The 24,092-nt window shown below is 47.1% G+C and overlaps 1 protein-coding gene across 4 annotated transcripts in view; it reads left to right on the top strand.

The window, feature by feature from the left end:
- The first annotated feature begins 16,666 nt into the window (after nucleotides 1-16,666).
- RFT1 (RFT1 homolog) overlaps nucleotides 16,667-24,092 on the top strand; it is a 50,481-nt gene continuing 43,055 nt past the window's right edge. Inside the window, exons 1-2 of one of the 4 annotated variants that reach the window (XM_029051729.2) lie at nucleotides 16,667-16,761; nucleotides 22,091-22,171. In XM_029051729.2, the coding sequence (XP_028907562.1) occupies nucleotides 16,699-16,761; nucleotides 22,091-22,171 (144 nt within the window). In that variant the 5' untranslated portion in view covers nucleotides 16,667-16,698. Of the gene's footprint in view, nucleotides 16,762-22,090; nucleotides 22,177-24,092 lie in introns of those variants that run through there. The other 3 variants (XM_029051726.2, XM_029051730.2, XM_029051728.1) reach the window with 3 other exon arrangements.

Genomic DNA, 24,092 nt, shown 5'->3' with positions numbered 1-24,092 from the left:
CTGTCCCACACAGGGCTCACAGTTTTAATCCCTATTTTACAGATGAGGTAACTGAGGCCCAGACAAATTAAGTGACTTGCCCAAGGTCACACAGCAGACAAGTAGTAGAGGCAGGATTAGAACCCAGGCCCTCTGACTCCCAGGCCTGTGCTCTTTATACTAGGCCATGTTGCTTCTCCCAGTAAGTGTTTAATAAAAACTATGACTACTATTAATGATGATAATGATCATCTCCTCCGTGGGCACACTTCTGTGAGGTAGGGAGGGGGCAGGGGTTCGTTAGATAGGGAAATGGAGAGACCAAGGGATTTGCATGTGGCAAGTCATCGGCAGCCCGGTGCTTCAGTCATGATCGGATCCAACGACAAAAATTTCACAACTGAAATTCACCCAATATCAACCCTACATGGGCAAGTGGGAAAGCTGTGGCCCAGCTATGGCTTCTCCTCAAAAGCAGAAATCTTTCTGGAAACCCCTCATCTTGGCTTCTAAAAAATTGAGCATGTGGAATTACAGAAACCAACTGAAGCCCTCTGCCAGGCCACCACTCCAATCGCCAAGGAAAAAAAAAAAAGAGAGCACTCCACAGCCTAGAAGACCGCTAGGGCAGCAGCTGTGCAGCTGGATCAGCATCTGGTCTCAGCCGGGCTGGATTTAGAGCCCACGTGTCACCTGCTGTGGGCAGGCCGCACAGCTGGTGGCTCTCGGGACTTTCAGAAAGGGGAGGGAAAGGGGATGCAGAGGTAATGAATGTGTGCCCCAAGAATGGTGATGGAGGGAGGCCCCGGGGCAGACGGGAAGGGGGTAAGGTTGGGAGTCCAGATGTCATCCAAGGGACCCTCAAAGTGAGAAAGGAACTCACTCAAGTGGTTCTGAGGTTGGCCGGGAAATCAGTGAGCAGCACCTAAACCCCACTTTCCAGACAGCCAGAAGGGGGCTAGGCTGAGGGCTTGAGTCCCTTTGAGGCTCTGAGCACTCTCGGCATTGCTGCTGGAATCGGGACCAGATTCCCCAACTCCAGTACAGCGGATGCACACCCCATCTTGGGGTCTAGAGACCTCACTTGAGAGACTGACCAAAAGGTGTTCATTTGCTATGAGAAATCAGGAGATCACAGATAGGGAGAAGAGGGGATTCTGCCTCTTCTCTTCTCTCTCTTTTTCTTCTCTATTGCAGTCAACCTCTCTCCTTTTTTTAAACGGTATTTGTTAATCACTTACTATGGCCAGGCATAGTGCTGGGCTAGCGACAAGCTAATCAGGTTAGACACAGTCCATATCCCACATGGGACTCACATTAATGTCTGTCCCCTCCTCTAGACTGTAAGCTTGTTGTGGGCAGGGAATGTGTCCACTGATTGTTATATTATACTCTCCCTCGTGCTTGGTAGGGTGCTCTGCACACAGTAAGCGCTCAATAAATACGGTTGAATGAATGAATGAACCTCATTTTACAGATGTAAGGGGCCCAGAGAGGTTAAGCGACTCGCCCAAGGTCACACAACAGACATGTGGTGGAGCGGGGCTAGAACCCAGGTCCTTCTGACTCCCAGGTCCATGTTCTATCCACTAGGCCACACTACCTCTCCTCTCTTGCTCGCTCTCACCTACCCCTAAGACATGCCCATGGAGGAGCTCCCAGAGATCAGTCAGGCAGTGGTATATTGTTATGTTGTACTCTTCCCAAATGCTTAGTACAGTGCTCTGCACAGAGTAAGTGCTCAATAAATACAACTGACTGGCAGACTGATCGACTGACTGGTATTTACTGAGCACTGAGCAATGTTTGAAGAAACCACTTTCCCACAAGGACTTTGGTTGTGAGTATGACATCCTCATTCTGGGGTACTTCCCCCCGCCCCACTGCTCCACGTGGTAGTGGAGACATAGCCCCAGAACTCTTGATGCCACTCAAAATGTCACTTTGTAAACCACCGCTGACAACCAGGTTTCCGAGGTCACCCCACTGAGGGAGCTCGTCAACCTCTCAGCTAGTTGTTCAAGAAGGTCCTCAGCCAGTGGACATGTGACTCTTGATTTCTGAAACTACCAAGATAGACCCCAAGATACTCTTTTGCATATACTGGCCCCATGGAATTCCCCCTCAATCCTACCTCCATAGGGTTGGGTACCCACGATGTATTTCACCCCTCAGCCGAGTATTCTAGTCAGGTGCTTCCCCTCCACATTTGCACACTTCCTTCCCTTGGCCTCTGGTTGAAGGGGCTGGTGCTACTTCAAGGTAGCAAGAGCAGCCAGCTGGAAAACATGCTTCTTCTTTTGCAGCCAAATAGAACAGTGGACTTAATGAGGTCGGTCTATCCATCATTGACCGAAGAAGCAGCATAGCCTAGTGGATAGAGCATGGGGCCGGGAGTCAGGAGAATTTGGATGCTAATTCCGGCTCCCTCACTTCTCTGCTGTGTGACCTTGGACAAGTCACTTCATTTCTCTGTGTCTCAGTTACCCACTCTGTAAAATGGGGGTTGACAGTGACCCCCCCCCCCCCATTTGGGACATAGACTGAGTATGACCTGATTAGCTTCTATCTACCCCAGTGCTTAGTATGGGGCCTGGCACATAGTAAGCACTTAACAAATACCGTTAAAAAAAAAGGAAAAAAAAAAGAAAGCAATGCTTTCAGAGTTAAAGTTGGCCATGTTTTCCTCACTACCAAACTGCTCGTGTAATGAACGTATTCAACAGAAACCAGTTGATGCAAGGATCGAATGGATAATCTTGCTTAGCTTCGTCCCAGATCAACCAATAAGGATACACATTTGTTAGTTTCAAAAGATCATTTGTCATCTCATTGTGTCAAAGCCAAATTTTGGGCCACTCCTTGAGTTTGTTGGATTTTTAAAAGCCATTTCCTAAAAGCTAAGCCACTTCCCAATTCCTGGAAATAGCCAGTATCAACTCTTCTCCAAATGTAATGTTCTCTGAATATTTCATTTTTTCCCCTCAAGGAAAATGAGGTTTCTTTGCAAACCCAGCCAAATAGTGGCATAAAGAAACTCTGCTATAATTGCAGTGCCGGAATAAGGACGTGGTGCATAATTTTTCAGTCAGACCTGTCTTCTCTAGAACACGCACTTGGAAGGTGTGAACAGAGATGGGACAGAATTCTGCTCATGGCTAGATGCCTGCTTTCGAAACTCAAACAGATGTTAGCTGTTTGCCAAATGAACTTAATCGACTGCAGAGGGAAGAAACCATATCCCCCTAGGTTTAAAATCTTGACTTTGCCTCTTACTGTTGTGCAGCAAGCAGTTCATGCTTTTGAATGTATGTCCCGTGTTTAGTGTGCCAGGGCATGGGGAGGAGACTTGGGGGGCAAGACCAGTCGGAAACCAGAAATATTTCAATGCAGGGAAGCCTCTTCCTCTAAATATCTCTGCACCCCCGGCATTGGAGAGCAGATTGTCAGTGGGTCATGAATAGCAGCCTTCCGCTAAACGTAGGACTTAAAAAATCCCTCCCCTAAGACTTTTCTTTTCTTCTTCTGCACGGACAGACCTTAAGTATGATGTTGTTATAAATATCGGTTCTGAACTGGCAGGGGTTAGTCAGCTATCCAACTCACTGGCCAGTTTTCCTTTCCGGCCTATTTATTTTTCTTAGCCTGACATGATCATATTTAGAAAGGGTTCTATTTTCCCCTTATCTGAAAACATATTTGCTTTTAACCATGAGCTCAGTGGCTTGTCAACCACCGTGTGTAGCCTCTTACTTGTTGGATTCAAGGAGTAAGAGGGGAAATGAGGGCTGGGTCAGAAAAAAAAAATCTAAACCCTTTCCTTCTAGCTGCCTTGGGATATGTTTGCTGCCATTCTCTGGTTGAGGAACTGTCATTTGAACTGCAGCTGGTTCCTGTAAAAAGCAGCTAACAACTAAAATCTAGCAACATCTGCACCGACAACCAATCAGTGGGACACGACCCATCAAAGTGGATGGACACAATGTCTAACATAGAGGGCTTCCTGCTTAAAAAGCACTTTGATCGTCATCTCAATTAGTTCTTCTTCAGCCTGCACTACTCCCGCATTATTATCTCTATTTTAGAGATGTGAAACCTGGAGCACAGAGAGGTTAAGTGACTTATCCAAGCTCACGAATTACTAATAATAATGATCACCATCATTGTGGAATTTGTTAAGTGCTTACTATGTACCCAGCACGGAGAAGCAGAGTGGCTTAGTGGATAGAGCTTGGGCCTGGGAATCAGAAGGACCTGGCTTCTAATCCTGGCTCTGCCACTTGTCTGCTGTGTGACCTTGGGTAAGTCACTTCACTTCCTCTGAGCCTGAGTTACCTCATCTGTAAAAGGGGGATTAAGACTGTGAGTCCCATGCGGGACTTGGACCGTATCTTGGAGCTTGTACCTACCCCAGTGCTTAGTGCAGTGCGTGGCATAGCACATAGCACTTAACAAATGCCATAAAAAAGCAAGCGAAGCACTGGGGTAGATTAATTGCAATCAGATCAGACACAGCCTCTGCCCCACATGGGGCTTACACAGCAAGTGAATAATGGTGATGATTACCGTGCCGAGCACTGTTCTAAGTGCTAAGGTAGAGGCAAGTTAATCATTCTGGACACAATCCCTATCCCACATTGGGTTCACCGTCCAAGTAGGAGGGAGAACAGATATTGAATCCCCATTTCACGGACGAGCTAAACTGAGGCACAGGGAAGTTAAGTGACTCGCCTAAGGTCACACAGCAGGCAAGTGGCAGAGCCAAGGTTAGAACCCAGGCCCTCTGACTCCCAGGCCTGTGCTCTATCTACTAGGCTATGTTGTTCCTCGGAATAATATGTCCTCAGTTAGTATCAAAATTCACCCTATGGTATTTACTGAGCACTCGCTATGTGCAGAGCACTGTACTAAGCACTTGAGAGAGTACACTGCAACTGGTAGACATGATCCCTGCCCTCAAGGAGCTTACAGTCTAGCAGGGGGACACAGACATTAAAATAAATTGTAGGTAATAATAATAATTATGGTATTTATTAAGCACTTACTATATGCCAAGCACTGTTCTAAGCACTGGGGTGGATACAAGGTAATCATGTTGTGCCACATGGCACTCGCAGTTTTAATCCCCATTTTACAGATGAGGTAACTAGGACCCAGAGATGTGAAGTTACTTGCCCAAAGTCACACGGCAGACAAGTGGAGGAGCCGGGATTAGAACCCACGTGCTCTTGCCACTAGGCCATGGAAGCAGTTGAGTATAAGGGCATGGACATAAGTGCTAGGGGATGGGGATAGGGGGTGGAGGGTGGGAGGGGAGTACCTAAGTGCTTAGAGGGTGGGACTAAGTGCATGGGAGAGGGAGGGAGGAAACAAAGGGAGGGAAAATAGGGTGGAGGGATGAGAATTTAGTCCAAGAAGGCTTCCTGGAGAAGGTATAATTTCAGTGGGGCTTTGAAGATGGGGAGAGTACTGATGCTTGATTCTTAGAGGACCCATGTGCTGGTTGTCTTCCAGATAGCCGGCCTCATGTTTAGGGATAGACCATCTAACATTCTTAACTTTTTCCCTTTCAGGAGGTGGCTTAAATGCATCTGGTCAGCAAAGGGTCTAGTATAGTGTTTCTAGGTATCTTGTAGTTATTTGCTTCCAGGTAAACATTTACCACAGCACCCTATGGATTGAGTAGGTGAGATTTTTTATTAATTTTTTTATGAAATTAAGCTCCTGAAGGACCAGAAATATGTTTATTTAATTTGCTTTGCATAATTCATAAAGCAGGCGCATATTCCTGAAAGCATACGATAAATGCTGTTTGGTGCTGTTTTTGAGACTAAGCCTTCATTTCCCCTACTCCCTCTCTTCTGTGTCGCCTATCCACTTGGATGTGTGCCCTTTAAGCACTTGCTATTCACCCCACCCTCGGCCCCACAGCACTCTTTTTTATGGTATTTGTGTGAGCATTTACTCTGAGTCAAACACTGTTCTTAACACTGGGGTCGATACAAGTTAATTAGGCTGGGCAGAGTCCCTGTCCCACATGGGTCTCACGGTCTAAGTAGGAGGGAGAACAGGAGAGCTGAGGCAGAGAGAAGTCGTCTCTTGTCCAAGGTCACACAGCAAGCAATTGCAGAGCTGGGATTAGAACCCAGGTCCTCTGACTCCCATGCTCCCAGATATGCACTCTTTCCACTAGGCCACGCCGCTTATGTGCACATGCATAATTTATCCTAATGTCTTTCTTCCCCTCTAGACTGCGAGCTTCTTGTGAGCAAGAAACATGTCTGCCAGCTCTGTTGGATTGTACTGTCCCAAGTGCTTAGTTGCATCATTAGAGAAGCAGTGTGGCTTAGTGGCAAGAGCACGGGCTTGGGAGCCAGAGGTCGTGGGTTCTAATGCCGGCTCCGACACTTGTCAGCTCTGTGACTTTGGGCAAGTCACTTCACTTCTCTGTGACTCAGTTACCTCATCTGGAAAATGGGGGTTAAGAGTGTGAACCCCACATGGGACAACCTGATTACCTGGTATCTCCCCCAGTGCTTAGAACAGTGCTTGGCATAGTAAGCGCTTAACAAATGCCACCATTATTGTTATTATTATTATTACAGTGCTCTGCACACAGTAAGCGCTCAATAAATACGATTGAATGAATGAATGAATGCTCTGCTACAGTAAGCACTTCATAAATACCACTGATCAATCGATTGATGTTGATGTGAATAAACAAAATTCAACATCCATTTAAAATCCACCGTTGGGCCGACTATGCTATGTCTCTAAAACTCCCTCCATATTCTCCCGAATGTCAGAAAATGCCTCTCTCTCTCTCTCTCTCTCTGGTACACCACTTTTATTTTTTGAACAAGCAGATAACTCAATACAGATAGCTCATCTTATGGCTCTTACTGGTTTTCCTCTCCACATGCCGTTTTGTCTGTACATTCCAGGGACAAATGTCCTACTTTTGCACAGCGTAAGTGATAAATATTGAAATGCCCAGATTCTTCTGGCCCCCATGTAATCAAGGCCTGATTCCCAGGCCTAGTCAAAAGACGAATGGGTTTGACGGAGTCGTGAGATCCTGGATGATACAAGTCAATGTACTTGAAGTGCTTCAGAAAGATGCAGTCGGAAGCTAATGTTCTCATGGCCTGGACCTTTATAGAAAAGGATGAGGGGCCATTGACCCCAATTAAAAACTCAGGGTAAATTGCCAGACCACCCACATTCCAGATGCTCTGCCAGATTCTGTAGCCCAAGCCCAGGAGCTGGGGAAGAAAATCTCCTCACCAAAGTAGCCATTCCAAAGCTCTGAAGCACTTAAGTCCTTAAGGCACTTAAACCTCTCTACGCTTCATTTCCTCCATCTGTAAAATTGGGATAATAATACTTGGCAGCAGATGATGTTTGTAGGGCACTTTGAGATACTCAGAAGAAAGAACTACAAGAATTCCAAATGCTATTATTGCAGATATGATTCACCCATGAGGGGAAGGGGCTAATTAGCTGCCATTTGCAATAGAGAAGGACAAACAACATGACATGTGAATCTTCAGCATACACGTGCACGCACCGACACGTACTGCCCCGTGTGCTCTCGGCAACGAGTAGCACAGGACGGGGACACGTGAGCCAGTGGTTCGTGGAACGATGCCTTCATAATTAGTTTCCACTGTGGCGGTGTGCTGATCTGCCCTCGGTATACAGCATTTACAATCCCTGGCAATAAAAACTAAAACGGCCTAGGGAATGCCTCGTGAGGTTTGAGGAATCTTTTTTTGGTACTGGCAATCCCCTAATTTGTTTTCCCCCTCACTCTGGCCCGAAACCGTCAGGAAAATCAAGGGCACGGCAGCATCCACATTTCAATCAGTTGATCTATCTATCGATCGCATTTATTGAGCACTTACGGTGCGCAGAGCAATGTACTAGGCGCTCGGGAGCATGCCACAGAGCAGAGCTGGTAGACACATTCCCTGCCCCATTGCTCTCATGACATGCTTGACAGCATTACACTTGCAGCAGGCCCAGAAGTTCCGATCACCACATGGCGAGAGGAGGTAAAAGCAAACAATCCCACCAGCATGTTTAAAACCAGGATTGTAACCACATCTCCTGGGTTCAGGAAATCCCCCAGCCTGCTACTGGGAACTTGGTCACCTTTGATTTATGGCACAGGAGCAACTGCTCAGCAGTCACCATCTGCCAGGACAGGAGAGATGGAGTTGATAACGTGCGCAAGTCCTTTCCAGCTTTGAAGTTCTACGATTTCCGAAGTGTCTTCCCTAAAATGTCAATTTCTTTGGGGCGGGGGGGGGGGGGGGGGGGGCGGAGGAGGATTTCTAAGTGGTCCCTGAGGGCAGCCTGCCCTGCAAGTTGGAAAGGCAGCAGGGAGATGCACCGAAGGGGTCGGGTTTGGAGATTGTGGTGGGAAATGTTGCCTCCTCTCGTTGACCAAGCCACAGTTTCGGGGTTCTGCCGGTCTCCTAGCTCCCATGAGGAAGGTTTGCCATCTAGTGGCTGAGCTGCTCGGAGACAACAGACGTGTGGGTGATGGTGCCCGACACATTTCAAACCTCTGAAGCTCTCTCAGGCCTGCTCCTCCCTCACCGTTCCTTCCTACTCTTCCTCCTCCTTCTCCTCGTCCTTCTCCTCCGCCTCCTCCTTGTCCTCTTTCTCCTCCTCCTCCCTTCCCTGCTGTTCCCTAACTACTTTGACTTCGCGTTTCTTCATGTGACAGACTAAGCCTCCCAAGCCAAACAACTGCAACCATCACTTATCCCAGCCTCCGGTCCAGACCTGACAAAGGTGCAGGTTGGGCCCACCAATTATCACATCACGTCTTCCTTCCCACTCGCGGAGGAACTGCACACTGTGAATGTAGGGAATGAGGAGCACAGAGGCTCCTATTTGCGTCCGGCTGGCGAGGCGTTTATCAACTGTCATTTTCTTGGGGTTTGTTATGATCCGAAAACCCGGGAGGTCAGCTTTCCTGCTCACGGCTGGCAGAAAGGTAGGAGTGATGGAATCGTGGAATGGAGGGAGGAACATTTCTTTTAATAATCACTTTCATAAAGCATAAAATACTTCTTTCTCTCCCACCCACTCCCAACCCCCTCTCTCCCTGGCTTTCTTCAATAAACCAATGGTGGAAGCGAATCTGCTTCTCTCTCAAATGAATTTTTCCCTGAGGTAAAGGGAGATAGAGGAAAGGGACAGAACATCAGCTGGCATATATTCATAATGGCTCTTCCCCATGACTGCAACCCATATGGTTTTTCAGGACTTAGTGCAGTCTGTTTTTAAGCCTCTTCATTGATGCCCCTTTGCCCTTGGGAGATTATCCCGGCTCTTCCGAGTAACTTTTCTTGAAGGTCATTCTTGCGTGTTTACCAAAATGAAAAGTCTAGGGTTCTGCTCTGTCATGCTCGTTGTGCGAATGCCAGCACAAGGCCTTGGATTAATAATAATTATGATCTTTTTAAAGTACTTATTATGTGCCAAGCACAAAGCACTGGGGTAGATTCAAGTTAATCAGGTGCCACAAGGGGTACGCAGTCTAAGTAGGAGGGAGAACAGGTATCGAATGCCCATTTTGCAGATGAGAGAACTGAGGCCCAGAGAAGTTAAGTGATTTGCCCAACATCACACAGCAGGTAAGTGGGGAGGCCAGAATTAGAACCTAAGTCCTCTGACTCCCAGGCCCGTGCTCTTTCCACTAGACCATGCTGCTTCTAGTAGGAGTACTAGGAATAGTAGAAATAGTAGCAGTAGCTAGAGGCCTCTGTCAAATTCACAATATTTGGATGTGCTGGGGCCCATAGTGTTTCTCTCCCTGGGGAAGAGGGTTGCATTTTGGGAGTCATCTGACATTTTCTTATCCCATCTCTAGTAACTGGCCTTGCTGGATCTATTTCCCTGAATGCTTCCTTCTCCTACCCGCTATCTAGACCTCACTTGGCTATTTAAAAATTGTCAATGTGGCATACATTTGTAAAGTCTGGGGCTTACCCTTTCCTCACTCTTTTCCTTCCCCCATTTGTTAAACTATTCCACCTTTAGTGGGTTCTACCCTCTTCTGCCCTGTAGCAACATGGCAAAACATCATGATCTTCATTCTCAGGAGCATCATCAGTATCATGAATTGTATTCGTTGAGCACTCCTGTGCAAATAACTTGGGAAAGTTGCAGAATTATGAAGCTTGGCCTGGGTCCTCAAGGAGCATAAGATTAAATGGGGGAGACAAGCATAGATAATAATGACAATTTAACCTGAATGGAGGAGATAACATAACCTGTTCTCCCTCCCACTTTTACTGCGAGCCCCTTGTGGGACAGGTACTATGTCCTAACTGCTTATCTTGCTTGTATCTATCACAGTGCTTAGTCTGATGCTTGGCACTTATAAGCACCTAACAAATACCACAATCATTATTATTAGGGCTTATAGCAAAGTGGTAGTTGTAAGAATGGCAAGGCACTGGTGACCGAAATGTTATCGAGGAAAAAGTGGCAGGATTAGGGGACAGATTGGGTGAGTGAGGAGGGCCGTGAATGAGATGACATTTAGGTTGTGAGAGTGGAGTGACCCCTCCTTATAAAGAGGCCTGTACCTCCACCGTAAATTTTGCTACTGTGACAGGATTGCTCTGTGGAAACTTGTGCTGGAGATGAGGTGACCAAGTTTCTGGTCACTAAAGGCAGGTTGAGAAAAGAGAGGGGAGGAGAAAGAGAAGAGAAAGGGAGGTGAAGGAAGAGGGGGGAAATATTGGAGAAAGGAGGAGGGAGGGGCCAACCCAATATAATGGGTCAAACCCATAATCTATCCAGACAAGGATTCTGAATGCTACTCTGTGCAATCATGTGATGGATACCCTCCTGGATTATAATTCTAGCTCTCCCACTTGGCTGCTGTAGTTTTTGGGGGTGGGGGGGAGGTTATGGCATTTAAGTGCTTATTATGGGCTAGGCACTGTACTAAACACTGGAGTAGATACCAGACTGGTCATACAGTAGACAAAGGACAGAGCTGCAATAAGAGCCCAGGTCCTCTGACTCTCAGGCCCAAGCTCTTTCCACCAAGTGGTCTTGGTAAGTCACTTCACTTCTCTGTGCCTCAGTTTTCTCATCTGTAAAATGGGGATTCAAAACCTGGTTCTTTAGTTGCCATTGTTTTTATGAGATGTTCTTCCCCTTGACTCTATTTATTGCCATTGTTCTTGTCTGCCCGTCTCCCCCGATTAGACTGTAAGCCCGTCAAGCGGCAGGGACTGTCTCTATCTGTTCCCGACTTGTTCATTCCAAGCGCTTAGTACAGTGCTCTGCACATAGTAAGCGCTCAATAAATACTATTGAATGAATGAATGAATAGAATGCGAGCCTCTCGTGGGACGGGAGCTGTGCCCGACCTGATTAACTTGTATCTTCCCTCAGGCTTAGTACAGAGCAAACTTGGTACATAGTAAAGGTTATTATTATTATTACTATTATTATCATTCTAATCCCGGCTCTGCCACATGTCTGCTCTGTGACCTTGGGCAAGTCGTTTTATTTCTCTGTGCCTCCGTTACCTCATCTGTAAAATGGGGATTGAAACTGTGAGCCCCAGGTGGGACAGGGACTGTGTCTTGAGCTCGTTGCAACTTGATTTGCTTGTATTCACCCTAGCGTTCTGTACTGTGCTTGGCACATAGTAAGTACTTAGCAAATGCCACAGCTATCATCCTTGACCGCTATCCTATAGTTGCATCGCTACGTTTTTCCTCTTCATCCCTAGCTTTTCTTCTAGCCACCCATTAGGGTCCTCTTATCCCTAAATTGATTCATTCCTTCATTCATTCGTATTTATTGAGCACTTACTGTGTGCAGAGCACTGTACTAAGAGCTTGGAAAGTACAATACAGCAATAAAGAGAGACCATCCCTGCCCAAAACGGGCTCACAGTCTAGAGGGGGGAGATAGACATCAATACAAGTAAACAGAAATCAATATAAATAAATAGAATTATAGAAGTACACATATATACATCATAATAATAATGTTGGTATTTGTTAAGCGCTTACTATGTGCAAAGCACTGTTCTAAGCGCTGGGGGGATACAAGGTGATCAGATTGTCCCATGTGGGGTTCACAGTCTTCATCCCCATTTTACAGATGAGGTAACTGAGGCCCAGAGAAGTTAAGTGACTTGCCCAAAGTCACACAGCTGATAAGCAGCGGAGCCATGACCACTGACTCCCAAGCCTGTGCTCTTTCCACTGAGCTACACTGCTTCTCTGCTGCTCTCACGCTGCTACATAAGTCCTGTGGGGCGGGGAGGGGGGGAAGAGCAAAGGGAGCGAGTGGTGGTGACATGGAAGGGAGGGGGATCTGAGGAAAAGTGGGACTTATTCAGGGAAGGCCTCTTGGAGGAGGTGCACCTTCAGTAGGGCTTTGAAGGGGGGGAAGAGTGATTGTCGGATTTGAGGAAGGAGGGCGTTCCAGGCCAGAGGTAGGATGTAGGCCAAGGGTGAGTGGTGAGACAGGTGAGATGAAGGCACAGTGAGAAGGTTAACACCAGAGGACTGGAGTGTGCGGGCTGGGATGTAGAAGGATAGAAGGGAGGTGAGGAAGGAGGGGGCAAGGTGATGGAGAGCTTTAAAGCCAATAGTGAGGAGTTTTTGTTTGATATGGAGGTGGATAGGCAACCACTGGAGATTTTTGAGGAGGGTGTTGACATGCCTTGAATGTTTCTGTAGAAAGATAACCTGGGCAGCAGAGTGAGGTATAGACTGAAGTGGGGAAGAGACAGGAGGCTGGGAGGTCAGAAAGGAGGCTGATGGCAGTAAACCAGGCGGGATAGGATGAGTGACAGTACCAACGTAGTAGCAGTTTGGATGGAGAGGAAAGGGCGGATCTTGGCGAGGCCGGCAGGTTTTGGTGACGGATTGGGTACGTGGGGTGAATGAGAGCGCGGAGTCAAGGATGACACCAAGGTTGTGGGCTTGTGCCACGGGAAGCCTGGTTATGCCGTTCACAATGACGGGAAAGTTCGGGAGAAGACAGTTTGGGAGGGAAGATAATAATAACGTTGGTATTTGTTAAGCGCTTACTCTGTGCAGAGCACTGTTCTAAGCACTGGGGTAGATACAGGGTAATCAGGTTATCCCACGTGAGGCTCACAGTCTTAATCCCCATTTGACAGATGAGGTAACTGAGGACAGAGAAGTGAAGTGACTTGCCCACAGTCACACAGCTGACAAGTGGCAGAGCCGGGATTCGAACCCATGACCTCTGACTCCCAAGCCTGTGCTCTTTCCACTGAGCCACGCTGCTTCCCAGATAAGGAGTTCTGTCTTAGTCATGTTGAATTTTAGGTGGCAGGAGGACATCCAGGTGGAGATATCCTGAAGGCAGGAGGAGATACGAGCTTGGAGGGAGGGAGAGAGAACAGGGGAGGAGATAGAGATAGGGGATGGGAGGGGGAGGAGGAGCCTGCGAAGGAAACTGAGAATGAACGGCCAGAGAGGTAAGAGGAGAATCAGGAGAGGATGAAGTCAGTGAAGCCATATCATGGAGAAGGGGATCTAAAATCCTCTTGAATCTACTGCTACTTTTTGTCTGCATCACTTCCCGTAGAAAGGAGAGCCTATCATCAACAGTAATCATCGCTGGATTGGTCGTAGTTATTAATAATGATAGCAGTGGCATTTGTTAAGTGCTTTCAGCAGTCGTGGGTTCTAATTCCGGCTCCGCCACTTGTCTGCCGTGTGACCTTGGGCAAGTCACTTAACTTCTCTGTGCCTCAGTTCCCTCATCTGTAAAATGGGGATTAAGACTGTGAGCCCCATTGATTAGCTTGTATCTACCCCAGCGCTTAGATCAGTGCTTGGCACATAGTAAGCGCCTAACAAATACCACAATTATTATTATACTGTACTAAGCGCCGGGGGAGTTACAAGCAAATCGGGTTGAACACAGTCCCTGTCCCACGTGGGGCTCACAGTCACAATCCCCATTTTCCAGATGAGATAACTGAGGCCTAGAGAAGTGAAGCAACTTGCCCAAGGTCACACGGCAGGCAAGTGGCGGGGTCCAGATTAGAACTCTCCTTTGCCCCCTTTCCCTCTGCTTCTCCCCCTCTCCCTTCCCCTCCCCTCAGCACTGTGCTCGTCCACTCATTTGTATATATTTTTTATTACCTTATTTATTTTGTTAATGAGATGTACATCACCTTGATTCTATTTATTGCTATTGTTTTAATGAGATGTACATCCCCTTGATTATATTTATTGCTACTGTTTTTGTCCATCCGTCTCCCCCGATTAGACTGTAAGCCCATCAGTGGGCAGGGACTGTCTCTATCTGTTGCCGATTTGTCCATTCCAAGCGCTTAGTACAGTGCTCTGCACATAGTAAGCGCTCCGTAAATACCATTGAATGAATGAATGTCTCTATCTGTTGCCGATTTGTCCATTCCAAGCGCTTAGTACAGTCTCCCTATTTCTTCCTGCCATTGATGGCAATCAACCAGTGAATCAGTGGTATTTATTGAGCTCTTACTGTTTGCAGAGAACTGTATTAAGCACTTGGGAGAGTACAACAGTTGGTAGACATGTTCCCTGCCAACAAAGAGTTTACAGCCTAGAGGGGGAGATAATAATAATAATGTTGGTATTTGTTAAGCGCTTACTCTGTGCAGAGCACTGTTCTAAGCGCTGGGGTAGACACAGGGGAATCAGGTTGTCCCACGTGGGGCTCACAGTCTTAATCCCCATTTTACAGATGAGGTAACTGAGGCGCAGAGAAGTTAAGTGACTTGCCCACAGTCACACAGCTGACCAGTGGCTAGAAATTAAAGATATGTGCATAAGAACCATGGTGCTGGGGGTGGGGTGGGAGAAGCAGCGCGGCTCAGTGGAAAGAGCCCGGGCTTGGAAGTCAGAGGTCATGGGTTCGAATCCCTGTTCTGCCACTTGTCAGCTGTGGGACTTTGGGCAAGTCACTTCACTTCTCTGTGCCTCAGTGACCTCATCTGTCAAATGGGGATGAAGCCTTACGTGGGACAACCTGATGACCCTGAATCTCCCCCAGGGCTTAGAATAGTGCTCGGCACATAGTAAGCGCTTAACAAATGCCAACATTATTATTATAATAAGCGCTCAATAAATACTAATGAATGAATGAACCCATGACCTTCTGACTCCCAGCCCCGTGCTCTGCCCTACGCCCTCCTGCTTCTCTAGCCGATGGATTCCGCCCGATTCCCAAGTTTAGGAGACTTTCAGGGCCAGAAGGCGGGCGTGGGGAGCTTCCCTAATTGAAAGTTGAGAATACGCAGGCGCAGTGAAGGGGCTCAGCCCCCCCCCCCCCCCCAAGGAGGGAGGGAGGGGAACTGAGAATAATACTAATAATAATGTTGGTATTTGTTAAGCGCTTACTATATGCACAGCTCTGTTCTAAACGCAGGGGTAGACACAAGGGAATCAGGTTGTCCCACGTGGGGCTCATGGTCTTAATCCCCATTTTACAGATGAGAGAATTGAGGCACAGAGAAGTGAAGTGACTTGCCCACAGTCCCACAGCTGACAAGTGGCGGATCTGGGATTCGAACCCATGACCTATGACTCCCAAGCCCGGGCCCTTTCCACACGCAGCGTGGCTCAGTGGAAGAGCCCGGGCTTGGGAGTCAGGTGTCGTGGGTTCGAATCCCGCCTCTGCCCCTTGTCAGCTGTGTGACTCTGGGCAAGTCACGCGTGGCTCGGTGGAAAGAGCCCGGGCTTGGGAGTCAGAGGTCGTGGGTTCGAATCCCGGCTCTGCCACTTAGCCGCTGTGGGACCTTGGGCAAGTCACTTCACTTCTCTGGGCCTCAGTTCCCTCATCTGTAAAATGGGGATGAAGACCGGGAGCCTCACGTGGGACACCCTGATCACCCTGTATACCCCAGCGCTTAGAACAGTGCTCGGCACATAGTAAGCGCTTAACAAATACCAACATTATTATTATTATTCACGTCTCTGGGCCTCAGTGACCTCATCTGTAAATTGGGGATGAAGACTGTGAGCCTCACGTGGGACAACCTGATTGCGCTAGAACGGTGCTCTGCACATAGTAAGCGCTTAACGAGAGAAGCAGCGTGGCTCAGCGGAAAGAGCCCGGGCTTGGGAGTCAGAGGTCATGGGTTCTAATCCCGACTCCGCCACTTGTCAGCTGCGTGACTGTGAGCAAGTCATTTCACTTCTCTGGGCCTCAGTGACCTCATCTGCAAAATGGGGATGAAGACTGGGAGCCCCACGTGGGACCACCTGATTCCCCTCTGTCTCCCCCAGCGCTTAGAACGGCGCTCTGCACGTAGTGAGCGCTTAACAAATACCAACGTTATTATTATTATTAAAACGGGGACGAAGACTGTGAGCCTCACGTGATGACCTGTGTCCCCCCCAGCGCTTAGAACGGTGCTCTGCACGTAGTAAGCGCTTAACCAATACCAACATTATTATTATTATTAAAATGGGGATGAACTGGGAGCCGCACGTGGGCCAACCTCCTTCCCGTGCATCTCCCCAGCGCTTAGAACAGTGCTCTGCACGTAGTAAGCGCTTTACCCATACCAACGTTCTTATTATGGACTAGCCCCACCGCCGATGATTGGGCTCAGCCAATCAGCGGGCCGGGCGCGGGTGACGTCAGCGGCGCGCGCCAGCCGAAGGGCCTCGGCGGTGGCGGCGGCGTTTCCTGGTTACGATGGGCAGCCAGGAAGTGCTGGGCGAAGCCGCTCGGCTCGCCTCGTCCTCTCTCTTACTGCAGGTACCTGCCGGACCGACCCGACCCTCCAGTGTCCCCCCCCCACTCGCCCTCCGCCCCTACTCCCGGGATCTCCGGCCTTGGACCGGCCGTCGCTCCACCCCACGCCCCATCCCCCCCCCTCGGTTTCGACTCCCTTCCCATCTTCGATCCCCTTTTAGCGCCGTCTTTCTCTCCCCTCCCGTCTCCTCCCCGCAGGCAGAAGGGGCAGCCGCTCCGGGCCCATCGCCTTCGGGGAATATATCCGTTGCCGATTTGTCCGTTCCAAGCGCTTAGTACGCTGCTCTGCCCACAGTGAGCGCTCAATAAATACTCTTGAATGAATGAGTGTCTCTATCTGTTGCCGATTTGTCCGTTCCAAGCGCTTAGTACGGTGCTCTGCCCATAGTGAGCGCTCAATAAATACCAATGAATGAACGTCTCTATCTGTTGCCGATTTGTCCGTTCCAAGCGCTTAGTACGGTGCTCTGCTCGTAGTGAGCGCTTCACAAATACTATTGAATGAATGAACGTCTCCATCTGTTGCCGATTTGTCCATTCCAAGCGCTTAGTACGGTGCTCTGCCCATAGTGAGCGCTCCATAAATACTATTGAATGAATGAACGTCTCCATCTGTTGCCGATTTGTCCATTCCAAGCGCTTAGTACGGTGCTTTGTACATAGTAAGCGCTCCATAAAATGGTGGTATTTGTTAAGCGCTTACTATGTGCAAAGCACTGTTCTAAGCGCTGGGGGGGGATAAAAGGTGAATCAGGTTGTCCCACGTGGGGCTTGCAGTTTTAATCCCCATTTGACAGTGGAGGTAACTGAGGCCCAGAGAAGTGAAGTGACTTGCCCAAAGTCACACAGCTGGCAAGCGGCAGAGCTGGGATTAGAACCCACGACCTCTGACTTCCAAGCCCGGGCTCTTTCCACTGAGCCACACTGCTTCTCTAAATACTATTGAATGAATGAATGTCTCTTATCTGTTGCGGATTTGTCCATTCCAAGCGCTTAATACGGTGCTCTGCACATAGTGAGCGCTCCATAAATACTACTGAATGAATGTCTCTATCTGTTGCCGATTTGTCCATTCCAAGCGCTTAGTACAGTGCTCTGCACATAGTAAGCGCTCAATGAATACCATTGAATGAATGAATGTCCATCCGAAAAGCTGGCCTCCCGCTCCTTACCCCTCCCAGCATTTCCTCGTCAGGGTCGGGAGCAGCGTATGCCCAGTGAGAAAGCGCCCTGGACACCCGGCAAGGATGGTTAATTCTGGCAAGGGGGTGTCAGCGAGCCTCCACTGTCATTCATTCGATCGTATTTAATAATAATAATGTTGGTATTTGTTAAGCGCTTACTGTGTGCAGAGCACTGTTCCAAGCACTGGGGTATACAGGGTGATCAGGGTGTCCCACGTGAGGCTCCCGGTCTTCATCCCCATTTTACAGATGAGGGAACTGAGGCCCAGAGAAGTGACTTGCCCACAGTCCCACAGCTGACAAGTGGCGGAGCTGGGATTCGAACCCATGACCTTTCACTCCCAAGCCCGGGCTCTTTCCACTGAGCCTTACTGTGTGCAGGGCACCGTACTGAGCTCTCGGAAGGTACAACGCAGCAATAAGGAGACACGATCCCTGCCCACACTTTACAGTACACTCTGCGGTCTAGACCTTAATCTGGCCCTGTAAAACCCCAGTTTCTTCTCTCATTCATTCATTCATTCAATAGTATTTATTGAGCGCTTACTATGTGCAGAGCACTGTACTAAGCGCTTGGAATGTACAGATCGGTAACAGATAGAGACAGTCCCTGCCCTTTGACGGGTTTACAGTCTAATCTCCAGCCTTCCACCCCCGACTGTCGGCTAGGGTGTAGAGCTAGTGCTTTCCTGGGGCACAGTCCCTGTCCCACATGGGGCTCACAGTCAAATAGGAGGCAGAACAGGTATTGAATCCCCATTTCACAGGTGAGGAAACTGAGGCCCAGAGAAACATCGCGACTTGCTAAAGGTCTCGCAGCAGGCAAGTGGCAGAGCTGGGATTAGAACCCAGGTCCCCGGCCTGTTCCCTTTCCACTAGGCCACGCTGCTTCAACTCTGCCTTTGTAGCAGAGTCCCTAATTGGGCCACTGTTATACGAGAAGCAGCGTGGCTTAGTGGAAAGAGCACGGGCTTGGGAGTCAGAGGTCACGGGTTCTAATCTCTGCTCTGCCACTTGTCAGCTGTGTGACTGTGGGCAAGTCACTTCACTTCTCGGTGCCTCAGTTCCCTCAGCTGTAAAATGGGGATTAAGACTGTGAGCCCCACGTGGGACAACCTGATTACCTTGTATTCATTCATTCCTTCGCATTTATTGAACATTTACTGTGTGGAGAGCACTGTAATAATAATGTTGGTATTTGTTAAACACTTACAATGTGCAGAGCATTGTTCTAAATGCTGGGGTAGCTACAGGGTAATCAGATTGTCCCACATGAGGCTCACAGTCTTAATCCCCATTTTACAGATGAGGTAACTGAGGCACAGAGAAGTTAAGTGACTTGCTGTACTAAGCACTCTATCGCAGCACTTAGAACAGTGCTTGGTATATCGTAAGCACTTAACAAATACCATTATTATTACTTCTCCTTTCTGGTGTTCCTGCTTCTCAGCAGAAATCCCAAAGGAAAAGCACCGGTGGAGTTATGAAGTGTCTTCTCTGTTCCTCTCCTTTTCACCTCTTGCTTCCCATTGAGCTCGTTGTGGGCTGGGAAAGTGTCTACCAAGTCTGTTGTATTGTACTCTCCTAAGCGCTTAGGACAGTGCTCTGCGCATAGTAAGCACTCATCTTTGGAAACCCAAATCTCTCTTTGGTTTGGCATTTGGGAATTTTTAAATGTTCTCATCACTTCAAAAAAGTGAGATTTGCTTTAAATATAAATCACTGTAAAGCATATCGCAAAGGACCAACATGAGAAAGACGACGGTTTTTTTTTTACCCTTAGTGTTATATTTTTGACTCTTTTCACGTTATTATATCTCTATTTCTAAATATCTTACCCTAATATAGCAAGTCAGTTTTGCAAAGTAAAGTGTATTAGAGAGGGTGAGGACTTTGATTTGCTTTGCATAGTGCATCCAGAGCATCATGGCACTGGATAAATATCATTTAATGATAGGCTGCCTAGCTGAATAAAAGGAAAGTAGTACAAATGTGTGAAAGGTATTTTTTTTTTTTTGGTAGAAATCATTCAAATGCTCCCCAACAGGAGGAAGGGTCTAGATATTAGTGTAGCATCAAAAATAATCTTCCATCCCTTTGTAGAGTTGTAATCTAAAATAAATCAATCCTTCTTTGCTTTGTACCAAGAGTGTAGTTTGAAATGGTACAGTGCTCAGAAAATGATAGCTTTGACTTTAGAACTGGGGTATGGATTTTCTCAAACTGCAAGGATTGGGATCCTTAGCGTTCTGGACTGAATGTGCTATCCTCACATTTTATCAATACAGATGGCAACAGTAGCCTCGTAATTTCACACCTCATCCTTGGGCAGTAATATCCGTACCACTACTCTCAAACTGTTTTAGTTCTCTCACCTCACTTCACTGCACCAATGAGTAGAAGGGGGGCAACTAGCATTGCTTCCCTTTCATATGTGGCAAGCCCTGAGAGAAATTAAATAACTTCCTGGAGTTACACCAGACAACACCAGGGCTGCTAGAAGAACAATTCAAATTTGGGGATTTCCAGTATCATGCTGAATCTGTTGAACCTAATGCTGTCTCTCTATACTGTAATGATTGTATCCCTAAGGGGAATACAACTTTTCAGCAAGAGGGTGCTATGAAAAGCATCATTTGGCAGATGTGGCTCTTTTTTTGCCCCTCCTAATAACATTTTTGGACTTGGCTCAAGTTATTCATCCTCTTTGGGTTTTGGTTTTCTCACCTATGGAAGGACTATGAAAGTGACTGGATTTTTTTAGAGTTGAGAATAGGCCACTCCCCAGTATCATTACCCCATCACCTCTTTCTTCTTCCTTCCCCACAGTGTCACATGTGGATTGAGAAAGTCGGACAGGTTAGACCAGTGTTTTCGTTTGTATTAATAATGTTGGTATTTGTTAAGCGCTTACTATGTGCAGAGCACTGTTCTAAGCGCTGGGGTAGATACAGGGTAATCAGGTTGTCCCACGTGAGGCTCACAGTCTTCATCCCCGTTTTACAGATGAGGGAACTGAGGCCCAGAGAAGTGAAGTGACTTGCCCACAGTCACCCAGCTGATGCGTGGCAGAGCCGGGATTCGAAACCATGACTTCTGGCTCCCAAGCCCGGGCTCTTTCCACTGAGCCACACTGCTTCTCTGACTGTATTCTTCACAGACTTGTACATTCTCAGTTATTTTTGTACATTTGGTTTGAAGATAATGAACATTTCAGCTCTAAGCATCTTATTAATACATATCAGCAAGTTTACAGTGTCACCAGCCTTATTATAAGCAACACTTAATTTTATGGTATACTTTTTTTCCTTTTCTTAAAGAAGGGATCGGGTGTTTAATGTGCAGGTCTGAATTGAAAATGCAGTTTATTTTGGGCACCTTCATAGTTTTGCAGGCAGGCTCAAGGAATAAATATGGATTTTTTAGCAAATATAAATTCTCTGTGTAGAAAACAATACTACAGGGGTCTCAAAATAAACATCTGTTGCTTAATATTCATTCAATAGTATTTATGGTAAGCAGAGTAATTGTAAGTAAGTAATTACATATTGTAAGTAATATGTAAGCAGAGTCCGTCTGGAAGAAGCACCTAAACAATAGGTGTTCCTTTCATATTCAGGCTTTTCCTTCTTTTTTGAGCCTGGAACAGAACAGTTAATAATTCTCTGTTGTCCGAGAATTTCGTTTGTGACTAGTGAAAGCTGAAGCCGATCTTTTGTATTTCTTGCTTATCGCGAATAAAAATTGTCTTGTTTTCATAGGATATTCTTGACCAGAAATGGAGGCCTGTAAATACACCGTACACTGTACTTTAAATTTCCAGATGTGCCAAGCCTCTGTTTTTAAAAAGTGGGCAATTGGGGGTGTTTCCCAAGCCTTTTGGGGGACAGTTTAAGAGTGGAACTGTCTTGTCAAAAATGCGATGTCCAATCACCTTCCTGGACTTTCCCAATCACCACCTAGGAAGGGGCTGGTAATGCTATGTAAGGAGAAAGTGAAATCGTTCTGAGCTCTCGGAAGATGAGCAGTGCCTACGTACAACGTAGTCGCATTGCATAAATCAAGGGAAGAGGGTTTTCTTCATATCTACAGTGATTCTAAGAGTACTAACATCATTGTTTCAGACTTGTTTTATCTTTCTTTTCTAGGTATTATTTCGATTCATCACCTTTGGGTTGAATGCATTTACTCTTCGCTTTCTTTCAAAGGAAATTATTGGAATAGTGAATGTAAGGTAAAAGGAAAATTCAAGGATCTGTAACAGCCTTCTTTGCAGCACCCACAGCTCACCCTCTCACTCTCAATCAGTCCAACAGCCCATCCTCTCTCCTTATCTCAGAAGCAGTGTGCGCCTCTGCTAGTGAATTTTTTTGATCCGGGTATGGAGAAAAAGCAAGTTTAATGGTAGTTTAGGTTGCCAACTGGGGAAAAATGTCCATTTTTCATGACATTCCATTAGCAACCTTTCCCCTGCTGGCTCTCCTGCTCTGCGGGTTTTTAGAGTGCAGACGAGAAATGGGGGATGATTCTGTGTGCATATGCTGCTGACTCTGAAAAGTCTGGTAAAGGCAAGAATCCCATAAACAGTGTGGTCTGGGATGTTGGAGAGCAAGGCCTAATAATAATGTTGGTATTTGTTAAGCGCTTACTATGTGCAGAGCACTGTTCTAAGCGCTGGGGTGGATACAGGGTAATCAGTTTGTCCCATGTGAGGCTCACAGTCTTAATCCCCATTTTACAGATAAGGTAATGGAGGCACAGAGAAGTTAAGTGACTTGCCCACAGTCACACAGCTGACAAGTGGCAGAGCTGGGTTTCGAACCCGGGATCTCTGACTCCTAAGCCCGTGCTCTTTCTGCTGAGTCACGCTGCTTCTCAATAATGACGATACCTTTAAGTTGTAGGGAGATTTTATTTTTCCCCAAGCACTTTTTACATTACTTATTTCATTTGGTCCTCATAACTTTGTAGGTCTTGTTACGTTTGTTTTGCCATCGAGGAAACTGAGGCATAGAGAGGTTTAGTGACGCAAGAGGCCAGTGACATCTGGGAGTAAAACTCAGGTCTCCAATATCCCTTGCTCTTTCCACTAGACCAAGCTTGAGTAGCTTAAGCATGGGGGGGTAGCAGGGGAATGGTTGGTCCTGTACAGTGCTCTGCACATAGTAAGCGCTCAGTAAGTACTATTGAATGAATGAATGAATTAATGAGTTGAGATATGTGAATCCTGGGTTCTAATTTTTGTCTAGCCCGAAGGCAAATTGAGGATTTTCTTATCTTTTTCCTCACTTTTCCCTTTTGTGGATCCACTCCAGGCTTGCTTCACCTTTGAGATATTGCTGGTCTCAGTTCACCCTCTGTCTCCCAAAGTACTCACGCAAATACCACTCCCCATCTAGAAATCATTTATTTTCTTTGATGTGCAGTTTGAAGGTCTGGAACATTTAATGAATGACCTACTGCAGACTGAATACAATTTCAATTCTGCCCCCCAAAACCCTAATTCTGAGCAACTATTGAAAGTTGAACAGTGTACCTCTCAATCTCTCCTTTCCCAAGAGCCCAAAGGCAGAATATGAGAAGGGATGGTCATGTGCGGGGTTTAGGCGCTCTAGCATTTGCGGTACTTCCATTCTGTCCTCTTTGGTGGGGCGGGGTGGAGGGAGTCCTAACCGAGCTTGCCTCGGGTTTTATCAGCTCCAGCTGGGGATATGGTGGCTCTGTCTCCTCTTCTGCCATTTTCTTGGTTTTCCCGGAGCTCATGGTTATGCAGTAATGGTACCCAGCTGGTCTTCCATCATACCCTGCCATGTACAGCGTTGGCTATCTTCCCTGCCTTTGGGGGTAAATACTCAAAATCCACTGCCCATTGGAATACGGCAGCCACTGCTCTAACTGTTCGCCTCAGTACCTGTCCCATGTCTCTCTTTGCAAGCCGTTCATTCATTCAGTCATATTTATTGAGCACCTACTATGTGCAAAGTACTGTGGTAAGCGCTTGGGAGAATACAATATAACAATAAACAGACACATTCCCTGCCCACAGTGAACTTACAGAAAACTCATGTGTACCTAAGCAGTCCTAGCAAGAATAATACCGAGCTCAATCCTCTCAAGTACCTAAGTTTTACTTCCTGTTAAGAAGTTAGA

This window comes from Ornithorhynchus anatinus, chromosome X1 (genome assembly GCF_004115215.2).
Source record: "Ornithorhynchus anatinus isolate Pmale09 chromosome X1, mOrnAna1.pri.v4, whole genome shotgun sequence".
In the NCBI taxonomy this organism is placed as follows: Eukaryota; Metazoa; Chordata; class Mammalia; order Monotremata; family Ornithorhynchidae; genus Ornithorhynchus; species Ornithorhynchus anatinus.
The sequence above is the reverse complement of the archived record's forward strand: the minus strand, read 5'-3'. Positions and strand labels throughout refer to the sequence as shown.